Source organism: Scyliorhinus torazame, chromosome 29 (genome assembly GCF_047496885.1).
Source record: "Scyliorhinus torazame isolate Kashiwa2021f chromosome 29, sScyTor2.1, whole genome shotgun sequence".
Lineage (NCBI taxonomy): Eukaryota > Metazoa > Chordata > Chondrichthyes > Carcharhiniformes > Scyliorhinidae > Scyliorhinus > Scyliorhinus torazame.
Genome location: NC_092735.1, coordinates 34,838,377 through 34,850,941, shown reverse-complemented (window position 1 = coordinate 34,850,941; position 12,565 = coordinate 34,838,377). Strand labels below are relative to the sequence as shown.

General features: G+C 52.1%; 1 protein-coding gene across 1 annotated transcript in view; it reads left to right on the top strand.

Annotated features, from left to right (window-relative positions):
• The first annotated feature begins 1,917 nt into the window (after positions 1–1,917).
• The window catches only part of LOC140404047 (lysoplasmalogenase TMEM86A-like), a 33,418-nt gene continuing 22,770 nt past the window's right edge, over positions 1,918–12,565 (top strand). The window contains exon 1 of the mRNA XM_072492404.1: positions 1,918–2,090. Within this exon, the coding sequence (XP_072348505.1) occupies positions 2,070–2,090 (21 nt within the window). The 5' untranslated portion in view covers positions 1,918–2,069. The remainder of the gene's footprint in view (positions 2,091–12,565) is intronic.

Genomic DNA, 12,565 nt, shown 5'->3' with positions numbered 1-12,565 from the left:
CCCCAACTTTCCCCGTAATCCTGCAATGGGGCTGGTTTAGCAAAGGGCTAAAGAGCTGGCTTTGAAAGCAGACCAAGGCAGGCCAGCAACACGGTTCAATTCCCGTTCCAGCCTCCCCGAACAGGCGCCAGAATGTGGCGACTAGGGGCTTTTCGCAGTAACTTCATTTGAAGCCTACTTGTGACAATAAGCGATTTTCATTTCATTTCATTTCATTTTGGGGGCAGCACGGTAGCATTGTGGATAGCACAATTGCTTCACAGCTCCAGGGTCCCAGGTTCGATTCCGGCTTGGGTCACTGTCTGTGCGGAGTCTGCACATCCTCCCCGTGTCTGCGTGGGTTTCCTCCGGGTGCTCCGGTTTCCTCCCACAGGCCAAAGATGTGCAGGTTAGGTGGATTGGCCAGGATGTCCAAAATTGCCCTTAGTGTTGGATGGGGTTATGGGGATAGGGTGAAGGTGTTGACCTTGGGTAGGGTGCTCTTTGCAAGAGCCGGTGCAGACTCGATGGGCCGAATGGCCTCCTTCTGCACTGTAAATTCTATGATAATTTCAATTGCTTTATTTTTTGAATATATTTCCAGTTCCCCCTTTTGAAAGATCTTATTGAATCTGCTCCCCAACACCCCCCCCCTCCCCCGCCCCCACTTTAGGTGGCACCTCCCAGATCACAACAACCCGCTGTGTAAAAAAAGTCTACCCCAGGGCAGCACGGAGGCGCAGAGGTTAGCACTGCTGCCTCACAGCACTGAGGCCCCAGGTTAGAATCCCGGCCCCGGGTCACTGTCCGTGTGGAGTTTGCGCGTTCTCCCCGTGTCTGTGTGGGTCTCACCCCCAAAAACCCAAAGACGTGCATGTTAGGTGGATTGGCCATGCTAAATTGCCCCTTAATTGGAAATAAAAAAGAATTGGATACTCTAAATTTTTTTTTTTTAAGTCTCCCCCCCTCCCTGCCCCCCCCACCCCCCACCCCCCACCACCACCCCCCCACCACCACCACCACCACCACCACCTTCCTTCTTATTCCTTTGACAACAATCTTAAGTCTTTTTTCCAACCCACCTCCTTGTTTACTTCCAACAAGACTCCTTCCTGATTGTGATCGTCTTGGGTCTGCCCATCTCCAAGGGCAGCCATTGAGATTAGTGGAGCACTGACTCTTGCTGAGGTGCATGGGGAGGGGCGGTACAGTTGCCAGGGGATGCTCACTGCCCCCTTGGGCACACAGTCCATTTTCCCATTCTTCCCGCCTGGAGCAAGGCAGTGAGTGGCAGCTGGTTATTTGACCTTGGTGTGCATCGCAGTTGGGTCCCACAGCGACCTCACCGAACAAGAAGAGTGTGTCCTTGTGCAGGAACTTAATTGTTTTAGTGTCTCTGAGATTACTCTCCTCAATTTGCTTGCAGTGTGCGAGCGATTCTGCTTTGAAATGATGGAAGTGCTTGATAGGGTAGACACAGAGATGCTTCCACTCGCAGAACAAGGACAGTCACTAATGAATCCCACTGGGAGTTCAGGAAAAGCCTCTTTACCTAGAGAGTGGTGAGAATGAGAATGTGCAGTTGAGACTGAATTTCCCCCTCTTCTCCTCTCCTCCTCTTTTCAACCTTCTCTTCATCCATCCCCTCCCTTCCCCTCGCCTCCCCTCAGCTCCTACTTCCAACCCCTCCTCCCTTTCCCCACCCTCATTCCTCCCCTCCCCTCTTTGCTCCCCCCCCCCTCCCCCTCTCCTTTCTTTGCTCCCCCCCCCCCCCCCCTTCCTCCCCTCCTTTCTCCTACCCTTCCTATTCCTCCCCTCCCCAGCTGGAGCCCCAGTCCCTCCCTGTTCTCTCTCACACCCCCACCCACCCCTGCTCCTGTATATTTCAGGTAATGAGCAGTCACTTCCCTGTGCTGTGTGTTGGGACTGTGGCAGTGCTGCTCAGTAACTTATTAACTCAGTGCGTGCTCTGTAAATCAGCCTGACAATCTCCACCCCAGGGCCTCTAAGGGCGCCCGGTGGCCACATCAAGGTGAAGGGCCTCATGAACACAGCAGAAGGAGGTGGCTCGCTGGGTGATCCAGACCAGTATGGTGCCAGTTTTCAATGGGGTAAGTAGAGTGGAAATAATGCAGCTTTCAAAGGGAAGTTCCGAGCTGTTATTCGACTGAGTGAAGCCTCGCCTATTGGGAAAGGATCAGACACAACTCAGCATCTGATTCGAGCCCACAGCAGTCACTCAGGATCTATGACTGATACCTGTCACCCAGCACAGCCAGTCATAGATGCTCCTATTACTGACCCTGACAGTTCCTCGCACTGATCGTAGAATATACAGGGCAGAAGGAGGCTATTTAGCCCATGAGCCTGCACCAGCCCTTGGAAAGAGCACCCCACCTAAGCCCACAGCTCTACCCTATCCCAGTAACCCCACCCGACCTTTTTTGGGCACTAAGGGCAATTTATCATGGCCAATCTACCTAACCTGCACATCTTTGGACTGTGGGAGGAAACCGGAGCACCTGGAGGAAACCCACGCACACACGGGGAGGATGTGCAGACTCCGCACAGACTGTGACCCAAGCCGGGAATCGAACCTGGGACCCTGGAGCTGTGAAGCAACTGTGCTAACCACTGTGCTTCATTGCTGCCCTGATTTGGAACAAAACCTTCTACCCCTGAAACGTTTCTGCTGGCCAGTGTAACTTCCTCCCCCGTCCCATCCTGGGACAGCCTGGCATCTGCACGCTAGCCCTTGTGTGTGGAACAACTCCCATTTGACCATTCATCAATTATCCCACCCCGTGGAGACAAGTTAGTTAGGCATCAACTCGGCTGTGATGCCCCCCTTGGCCAAATGGCCCATTGACACTAACTGGCAAGGAGCATACATTGATAACAACCACTTGAACCGGAGGAACTGTATCCAGGTGAGGCGCTGATAGTATACCAATAGGACACGAGGAACAGACATGATGAGAGAAATGATTTTGTATTCACTTGATCCAAACTTTCAGTTAAGCGACGATGTGGAGTGCAGTCTGCTGATTTTGTGGAGTGTCAGGAGCTGCTTCACAAACTCTATGGTAACAGGCACACCTCCAGCACCACCAGTTTCGCCAGTGCGTCGCTGAATAGGAAAAATACTAAAGCATAATCAGTATGGTAGTGACAAGTCTCAACACAACTTAACACTTGGGAAATGCAAATTAACAGCTTCATTAGTAAGTGGGAAACGATGGGGACAAGGAACACCAGAAACCACAGAGGAGTTTATCATTGGCTGTGCTCTGTGCTCTCTGTCCCGCTCTCTCTGCCTCTCTCCCACTGTCTCTGTCTCTCTCTGTCTCCCTCCCACTGTCTCTGTCCCGCTCTCTCTGCCTCTCTCCCACTGTCTCTGTCTCTCTCTCTCTGTCTCCCTCTCACTGTCTCTGTCTCTCTCTCTGTCTCCCTCCCTTTGTCTCTGTCTCTCTCTCTGTCTCCCTCCCACTGTCTCTGTCTCTCTCTCTGTCTCCCTCTCACTGTCTCTGTCTCTCTCTCTCTCTCTGTCTCCCTCTCACTGTCTCTGTCTCTCTCTCTCTGTCTCCCTCTCACTGTCTCTGTCTCTCTCTCTCTCTCTGTCTCCTTCCCACTGTCTCTCTCTCTCTCTCTGTCTCCCTCTCTCTGTCTCTGTCTCTCTCTCTGTCTCCCTCTCACTGTCTCTCTCTCTCTCTGTCTCCCTCTCACTGTCTCTGTCTCTCTCTCTCTCTCTGTCTCCCTCTCACTGTCTCTGTCTCTCTCTCTCTGTCTCCCTCTCACTGTCTCTGTCTCTCTCTCTCTCTCTGTCTCCTTCCCACTGTCTCTGTCTCTCTCTCTGTCTCCCTCCCTTTGTCTCTGTCTCTCTCTCTGTCTCCCTCCCTCTGTCTCTGTCTCTCTCTCTCTGTCTCCCTCCCTCTGTCTCTGTCTCTCTCTCTGTCTCCCTCCCTCTGTCTCTGTCTCTCTCTCTGTCTCCCTCCCTCTGTCTCTGTCTCTCTCTCTGCCTCCCTCTCACTGTCTCTCTCTCTCTCTGCCTCCCTCCCACTGTCTCTGTCTCTCTCTCTGCCTCTCTCCCACTGTCTCTGTCTCTCTCTCTCTGTCTCCCTCCCACTGTCTGTCTCTCTCTCTGCCTCTCTCCCACTGTCTCTGTCTCTCTCTCTGCCTCTCTCCCACTGTCTCTCTCTCTCTCTCTCTGTCTCCCTCCCACTGTCTCTGTCTCTCTCTCTCTGTCTCCCTCCCACTGTCTGTCTGTCTCTCTCTGTCTCTCTCTCTCTCTCTCTCTGTCTCTCTCTCTCTGTCTGTCTCCCTCTCACTGTCTCTGTCTCCCTCTCTGTCTCCCTCCCACTGTCTGTCTCTCTCTCTGCCTCTCTCCCACTGTCTCTGTCTCTCTCTCTCTGTCTCCCTCCCTCTCTCTCTCTCTCTCTCTCTATCTCCCTCCCACTGTCTCTGTCTCTCTCTCTCTGTCTCCCTCCCACTGTCTCTCTCTCTCTCTCTCTCTCTTTCTCCCTTCCACTGCCTCTCTCTCTCTCTCTCTGTCTCCCTCCCACTGTCTCTCTCTCTCTCTCTCTCTCTGTCTCCCTTCCACTGCCTCTCTCTCTCTCTCTCTGTCTCCCCCCACTGTCTCTGTCTCTCTCTCTCTCTGTCACCCTCTCACTGTCTCTCTCTCTCTCTCTGTCTCCCTCTCACTGTCTCTCTCTCTCTGTCTCCCTCTCACTGTCTCTCTCTGTCTCCCTCCCACTGTCTCTGTCTCTCTCTCTCTGTCTCCCTCTCACTGTCTCTCTCTCTCTCTGTCTCCCTCCCTTTGTCTCTGTCTCTCTCTGTCTCTGTCTCCTTCCCACTGTCTCTGTCTCTCTCTCTCTCTACTCAGTTGGTCCCATTCATCTGTCTTCTCCCCGTGGCCCCGAGAGATCCATTTTCTTCACCGGATAATCCAGTTCCCTTTCGGAAACCTGGATTGAAGGTGCCTCCACCACACTCTCAGCCAGTGCCCGGCCAAACCTCGCTGTGCGAAAATGGTTTCTCCTCATGTCCCCGATGCATCCTTCACCTGTCACCTTAAATCGGTCTCCCCCTGCTTCTCCATCCTTCCACCAACGGGAACAGCCTCTCCCAATCCACTCTGTCCAGACCCCTGGTGGGTTTGAACACCCAGATCAAATCTCCTCAGACCCTCCCTGAAGCCCGGTGCCCAGAATTGGAAAAGTTCACCAAAACCTCCTTAATTTGTGCGGTCCATCCCTCTGTATAGAATGCCCAGGACCCAAGAGGCCACAACAGGCACTTTCTCAACCCGTCCAGCCTCCTTCGATGCTTTACGTACATAAGTACCCCTAGGCCCCTCTGTTCCTTCTCCAGATTTTCTCAGTTAAGGATGCCTTCGGGCCAAATCCTTTGATCTCATTGGTGAATTCGTCCAATCAGGGCTCCACGTTCAGTCAATTTCCCCTCCTCCCCTTCCCAACAGCACTGGCGAATCTCCCTGCGAGGACATTAGCCCTGGTCCTGCTAAGGTGCAGCCCATCTACCTTGTACAGGTCCCGCCTACCCCAGAACTGGCCCACGATGCCCCAGCAATTTGATGCCCTCCCTCCTGCACCAGTCACGTGGTCAATCGCTCAGTTCTCCTATTTGTATGCTCGCTGGAACGCGGGGCTGGAGGCAATCCTGAGGTTACCGCGTCGGAGGTCCCGTTTCTCAATCCCCGTCCCAGCTCCCTGAAATCTGCTCTTCGGACCTCAACCACTGCCTTTCCAAACTAAACCTCTGGTGCCAACATGGGCCACAACCTCTGGCTGCTCACCCTTCCCAGGAAGAATATCCTGTAGCTGCTCCATGACGTCCTTGACTCTGATGCCATGGAGGCAGCAAAGCACCCTGGTGTCATATCTATGACAAATTACCCTAACAAATCCCACATCATTACTGCTCTTCCCCTCTTGTTCCTCCCCTCCTGTACAGCTGAGCCACTTGCATTGCCACAAACCGACTCTGACTGCGCTCCTCCGAGGGACCAGCACTCTCATCAGTGTCCAAAACTGAATCCCGATTAGCGAGCGGCACCTCAGGGGACTCCTGGCTCTCTTCGACGGCCCGGAAAGTCTCCCATTCCCTTCCTTTACTGCTAGATTGCGATGTGACCAGCTCTCTGAACGTACTATCCATGTTGCTCTCAGCCTTGCGGATGCGCAACAGTGACTCCAGCCGCCGTTCGAGCTCCGAAACCCTGCAGCTGGTGGCACCTCCTGCCCATGTTTTCGTCTGGGCCACCGGTAGCATCCACGGCTTCCCACGTAGCACAGGAGATGCATTCCACGCGCCCAAGATGCCCTGCCGTAACTTTACTTCACTTATATTAACTTGGCCTTAACTTAATAAACCATACAACTATTGATAAACCTTACTAGTACTGATAGATACGACTAATACGTAACATACTTTACTAGTTATGATTAACAACTTTTAGCCCCTATGGTTTTTTCCCCTGGGTGCCATCCGTGGCAGTACCCTGCAGATTGAAATTAAATCCCTGGAGATCCCAAGGGAAATGTAGACGGTTGGCCAGCTGCTGTGTTGGAGCGCCTGCTATTACCAAGCCAAGCACCAGGGGTCCCCAAAGCCCAGTTAATCAGCCACCAGCCGACATGTCCTGTTAGAATGTGGAAAATCTAGGGCCTAGATCCCAGGCCCACAGGCCGACCAGAGCAACCGGAGGATGAGGATTGAGGACAAGGGAGAGGAAGACAGATGAAGCAAAGACACGGGTTGATTTTTTTTAAAAGGATGTTTTTCAGGGTTTTTCTTTGTCCCCATATTGGTCCACTGAGCAGGGTTGCCAACTCTGATTAAATGTATTCCTGGAGCTTTCATTACATGACATGCCCCCCCCCGCCCAACCCCCACCTCCAGCCATTGGTCGGCCAACACATCTTTCCTCGTGGCGCACGGCCTTCCTACGCCAATCGGAGAGCAATGAGACCCATTGCCCAATGGGATGATTGATCAAATAGCCTTCATGTAACAGTTACAATATTCTTAATGTCTGGTGAACAGAAATGACAGGAGGAGACTGATGTGTTATCTGAGTTGGCTCAACGTTGACTGCAACTGGATGCAGTGAGACTAGAAACAGGCTTCCGACACAAGAGATGGTCCAACACTGTTTTATTGAACCTGCTGGTTGCTGTACATAATCTGCTGTGGGTTGACACTCTATTAATCTAAACTGATAACCTCCTACTGGCTTGACCAGACTAGCTCTCTGTCACATGAAGATGGTGCTCACTGGCTTGTGCACTCTAACTATCTCAGTACCTGTGTCCTGTGAGAGAGGGAGAGTCTTAATGCCCTGTGGGCTTTATAGTGGTGTCCTGTCTGGTGATTGGTTGTTCTGTGTCGTGGTCATTGGTTATCCTGTGTGTCTATCACTGCCTGTCTGCATCTCATTATATACATGAGTGGCTATTATGACAGAGACGGTAGCACAGTAGCATAGTGGATAGCACAATTGCTTCACAGCTCCAGAGTCCCAGGTTCGATTCCCGGCTTGAGTCACTGTCTGTGCGGAGTCTGCACGTTCTCCCCGTGTGTGCGAGGGTTTCCTCCGGGTGCTCCGGTTTCCCCCCACAGTCCAAAGATGTGCAGGTTAGGTGGATTGGCTGCGCTAAATTGCCCTTAGTGTCCAAAATTGCCCTTAGTGTTGGGTGGGGTTACTGGGTTATGGGGATAGGGTGGAGGTGTTGACCTTGGGTAGGGTGCTCTTTCAAAAAGCCGGTGCAGACTCGATGGGCCGAATGGCCTACTCCTACACTGTAAATTCTATCAAATCTATGAGACCATTGAGCGCCTCGGGTCCCTCCTGATGAGCAATCGATCAAGGCTGATCAGTCTCCAATCCCTTTTGATTCCCTTTGCCAGTAAAAATCGATTGAGCTCAGGTTTAAACTGGTTAATTTAGCCAACGTCCAGTGCATCTTGTGGGAGAGGGTTCCACATTTCTACCACTCTGCGTGACAAAGGTTTTTCCCTCACTTCCCTCCTGAATGATCTGATTCTATTTTAAGCTTATGTCTCCTTGGCCGGTCGAAAATGCCTCTTTCTATATCGACCCTATCAGCTCCTTTCAAAATCCGAAAACCCTCAGGTCAAATCAACCTGTTATCCTCATATATTCCGGGGAACACAAAACTCTTTTACCTAATCCCTCCTCACAAGCAAACTCCGAGACGTATTCTGGGTGGATGCAGCAAGGTATCTGAGCCTGACAGGCCAGCATACTGCTGTAAGAAATAGGAGCTGGGGTAAACCATTCGGCCCTTCAAGCTTATTTAAAAATTCATTTACGGGATGTGGGCGTCGCTGGTTAGGCCCAGCATTTGTTGCCCATCCCTAGTTGCAACTTGAGAAGGTGGCGGTGAGCTGCCTTCTTGAACCGCTGCAGTCCCTGAGGTGTAGGTACACCCACAGTGCTGTTAGGGAGGGAGTTCCAGGATGTTGCCCCAGCGACAGTGAAGGAACGGCCGATATATTTCCAAGTCAGGATGGTGGGTGACTTGGAAGGGAACCTCCAGGCAGTGGGGTTCCCAGGTATCTGCTGCCTTTGTCTTTCTGGATGGTAGAGGTCATGGGTTTGGAAGGTGTTAAGGAACCTTGGTGAGTTGCTGCAGTGCATCTTGTAGATGGTACACACGGCTGCCACTGTTCGTCGGAAGTAGAGGGATTGAATGTTTGTGGAAGGAGGAGCAATCAAGCGGGACTGCTTTGTCCTGGATGGTGTCGAGCTTTTTGAGTGTTGCTGGAGCTGCACTCATCCAGGCAAGTGGAGAGTATTCCATCACACTCCTGACTTGTGCCTTGTAGATGGTGGACAGGCTTTGGGGAGGGTCAGGAGGTGAGTTACTCTCCGCAGGATTCCCAGCCTTTGACCTGCCCTGGTAGCCACAGTATTAATGTGCCTAGTCCAGTTCAGTTTCTGATCAATGGTAACCCCCAGGATGTTGATTGTGGGGGATTCAGCGATGGCAATGCCATTGAATGTCAAGGTGCGGTGGTTAGATCCTCTCTTGTAGGAGATGGTCATTGCCTGACACTTGTGCAGTGTGAATGGAACTTGCCACTTATCAGCATAAACCTGGATATTGTCCAGGTCTTGCTGCATTTGGACATGGACTGCTTCGTTATGAGGAGTCGCGGATGGTGCTGAACATGGTGCAGTCATCCGCAAACATCCCCACTTCTGACCTTATGATGGAAGGAAGGCCATCTCCCTTTGTGCCGGGTATAACTCCAACCAGCGGAGAGTTTTCCCCCTGATTCCCATTGTCTCCAGTTTTGATCGGGCTCCTTGATGCCACACTCGGTCAAATGCTGTCTTGATGTCGAGGGCAGTCACTCTCACCTCACCTCTGGCATTCAGCTCTTTTGTCCACGTTTGAACCAATGCTGTAATGAGGTCAGGAGCTGAGTGACCCTGGGCGGAACCCAAACTGAGCGTCCGTGAGCAGGTTATTGCTGAGTAAGTGCCGCTTGACAGCACTGTTGATGACTCCTTCCATCACTTTGCTGATGATGGAGAGTAGACTGATAGGGTGATAATTGGCTGGGTTGGATCTGTCCTGTTTCTTGTGTACAGGACATACCTGGGCAATTTTCCACATTACCGGGTAGATGCCAGTGTTGTAGCTGTACTGGAACAGCTTGGTTAGGGGTGCGGCAAGGTCTGGAGCACAAGTCTTCAGTACTATTGCCGGGATATTGTCAGGGCCCATAGCCTTTGCAGTATCTGGTGCCTTCAGCTGTTTCTTGATATCACGTGGGGTGAATCGTATTGGCTGAAGACTGACATCGGTGATGCTGGGGACCTCCGGAGGAGACCCAGATGGATCATCCACTCGGCACTTCTGGCTGAAGATTGTTGCCAATGCCTCAGTCTTATCTTTTGCACTGATGTGCTGGGCTCCTCCATCATTGAGGATGGGGATATTTGTGGGGCCTCCAGCAAGTTGTTTAATTGTCCACCACCATTCACAGCTGGATGTGGCAGGACGGCAGAGCCTAGATCTGAGGCATTTATTGTGGAATCGCTTAGCTCGGTCTAACACTTGCCGTTTATGTTGTTTGGCACACAAGTAGCCCCGTGGTTGACACCTCAATTTCTGGTCTGCCTGATGTTGCTCCTGGCACGCTCTCCTGCACTCTTCATTGACCCAGGGTTGACCCCCTGGCTGGGTGGTAATGGTAGAGTGGGGGATATGGCAGGCCATGAGGTTGCAGATTGTGGTTGATGATGATAATGGTCCACAGCGCCTCAGGGATGCCCAGTCTTGAGTTGCTAGATCTGTTCGAAGTCTATCCCACTTAGCACGGTGGTAGTGCCACATGACACGATGGAGGGTACCCTCAATGTGAAGACGGGACTTTGTCTCCACAAGGATTGTGTGGTGGTCACTCCTACTGATACTGTCAGGGACAGATGCATCTGCAGCAGGCAGGTTGGTGAGGATGAGGTCAAGTATGTTTTTCCCTTTTGTTGGTTCCCTCCCAACCGGTCCCAGTCCCCGTCTAGCACCTATGTCCTTTAGGACTTGGCCAGCTTGGTCAGTAATGGGTATTACCGAGCCCCTCTTGGTGATGGATATTGAAATCCCCCACCTAGAGTACATTCTGTGCCCTTGCCACCCACAGTGCTTCCTCCAAGTGTTGTTCAACATGGAGGAGAACTGATTCATCAGCTGATGGTGGCCAGTATGTGGTAATCAGCAGGAGGTTTCCTTGCCCATGTTTAACCTGAAGCCACGAGACTTCATGAGGTCCGGAGTCTATGTTGAGGACTCCCAGGGTAATTCCCTCGCGACTGTATTCCACTGTGTGCCCATTGACTCCCTCAGTGTCCAGTCATCTTTTGATTCCATTCCTGAGTGACCACCCCCTGATCTGGGACCGTGAGCCCGGGGCCAAATCGGCCATTCACTGCAGCAGGGGAGCGTACCCCCTTTCCGTGAACGGACGGAGAACTCACACAGCACCCCCCCCCCCCCCCCCCCCACCCTTCCAATATTCTCGACTCTCCAGCCAGGGAGAAGCAACCTCCCTGTCTCTTCCCTGTCAAATATTCCAATGCGAGCAATTCTCACTCTTCTAGTCTCCCGGGAACCTGGGCCCATTCTCCTCGGCCTCTCTTGTCGTACGAGAGATTTCTCTCGCTCCAGGAACCAATCCAGTGAACCTTTACTGCAGCCTCTGCAGGGTTGGTAATGGAGTTGATGTGACAGATTTGGATAAATAAGATCTGTGCCTTTACACCTGACCCATTCTGCCCCCAATGCCGACACCTGGGCCTGACCTTCCGCAGCGCACCGATAAATGCGCTCGCTGAAGTAGCTGCCCACACATGCAGAGCTGTCGCTTCACCGTTTACTGAGTTGACGCAGTGAGCAGGCAGGCTGCAGTTTTAGTCCTCAGCCTGCGTCGAGGTTACCCATCCCCTGGTGCGGGGCAGGAGTTGGGGTTGCTACAGGCGGTGACGGTGGCCGATGCAAGCCAGGCTACATCCCGCTCTGGATCATTATGCCAGAGACTCCAGATGGGCCGGGGGCCGGGGAGTGTTACTAACTTTTGGTTGGTTCAATTGGCTCTGTTTTATAACCTTTGCTCTCGAGTCGCCAGGTATCTTTATGATACCGCCACGAGGTTCAAGTTCAAGTAATGATCATTAACTCAATACACCGATTAGTAAGATTCAAATCAAAGCACATTTATTATACACAGTAATCGCTACTCATGCATAAATTCTACGTCTAAGCTACTTCTACAACTAACAGGCCTGTACTTAGCTTCGGACTGGCCCACCAGGTCAGGGGAACAAATGGCCTTTCGTTCGGGTTCTGAGTCTGCGGGATTCGAAGTTGGTACGGATTGGTAGCTAGGAGCGCCTATCTCGTAGCGAGCGTTGACTTAAGACTTACTGGATATCGGCGGCAGCTGCACCGGTCACTGTCAAGGGTTGGTTCGCGTTGCTGGGTGACCCGGTCAAGAAGAACGATTTGAACTTGGGGGCTTAACTTTATAGTCCCCAGGGGCTTCCCGCCTTTCGGGGCGGACCCCGTACCTGGTTCCAAGTGATTGGACTTTGTTCCAATCTCTTGGTCCGATTTCTCCAATACTGGAGCGGTTCCCTGATCGATGGGCGGTCTTGAGGTGTCCGTTAACCTCTTTTGTGTTGGCTCCTGCTGGCGCCGGGGAGTCTGGCTTGGCTTTGTTTATCCCAAATGTTGCGATTGTTCTCGGGGATCGCATATTAGTATGTAGATGGCTGCTACATTATTATGCAGATGGCTGCTTGTATTGATGCTGTCTGGGCTTTTGCAGAGTTTAATACACAGTAATTTGCACCTGCTAGTTTCTGTATGTGTTGGCTGAATTTCCCTTCAGCCTTTGCTGTTCTCCATTTGAAATCGGGACTTGGCCAACCCAGGTGGCTACACACCCTCCTTGTGATCCTAACGCGAAGCGTGAAGGATCACATAACTGCGTTGTTTTTCAGTCCCTGACCCGGCAAGCACTCTTCTATGGCCTC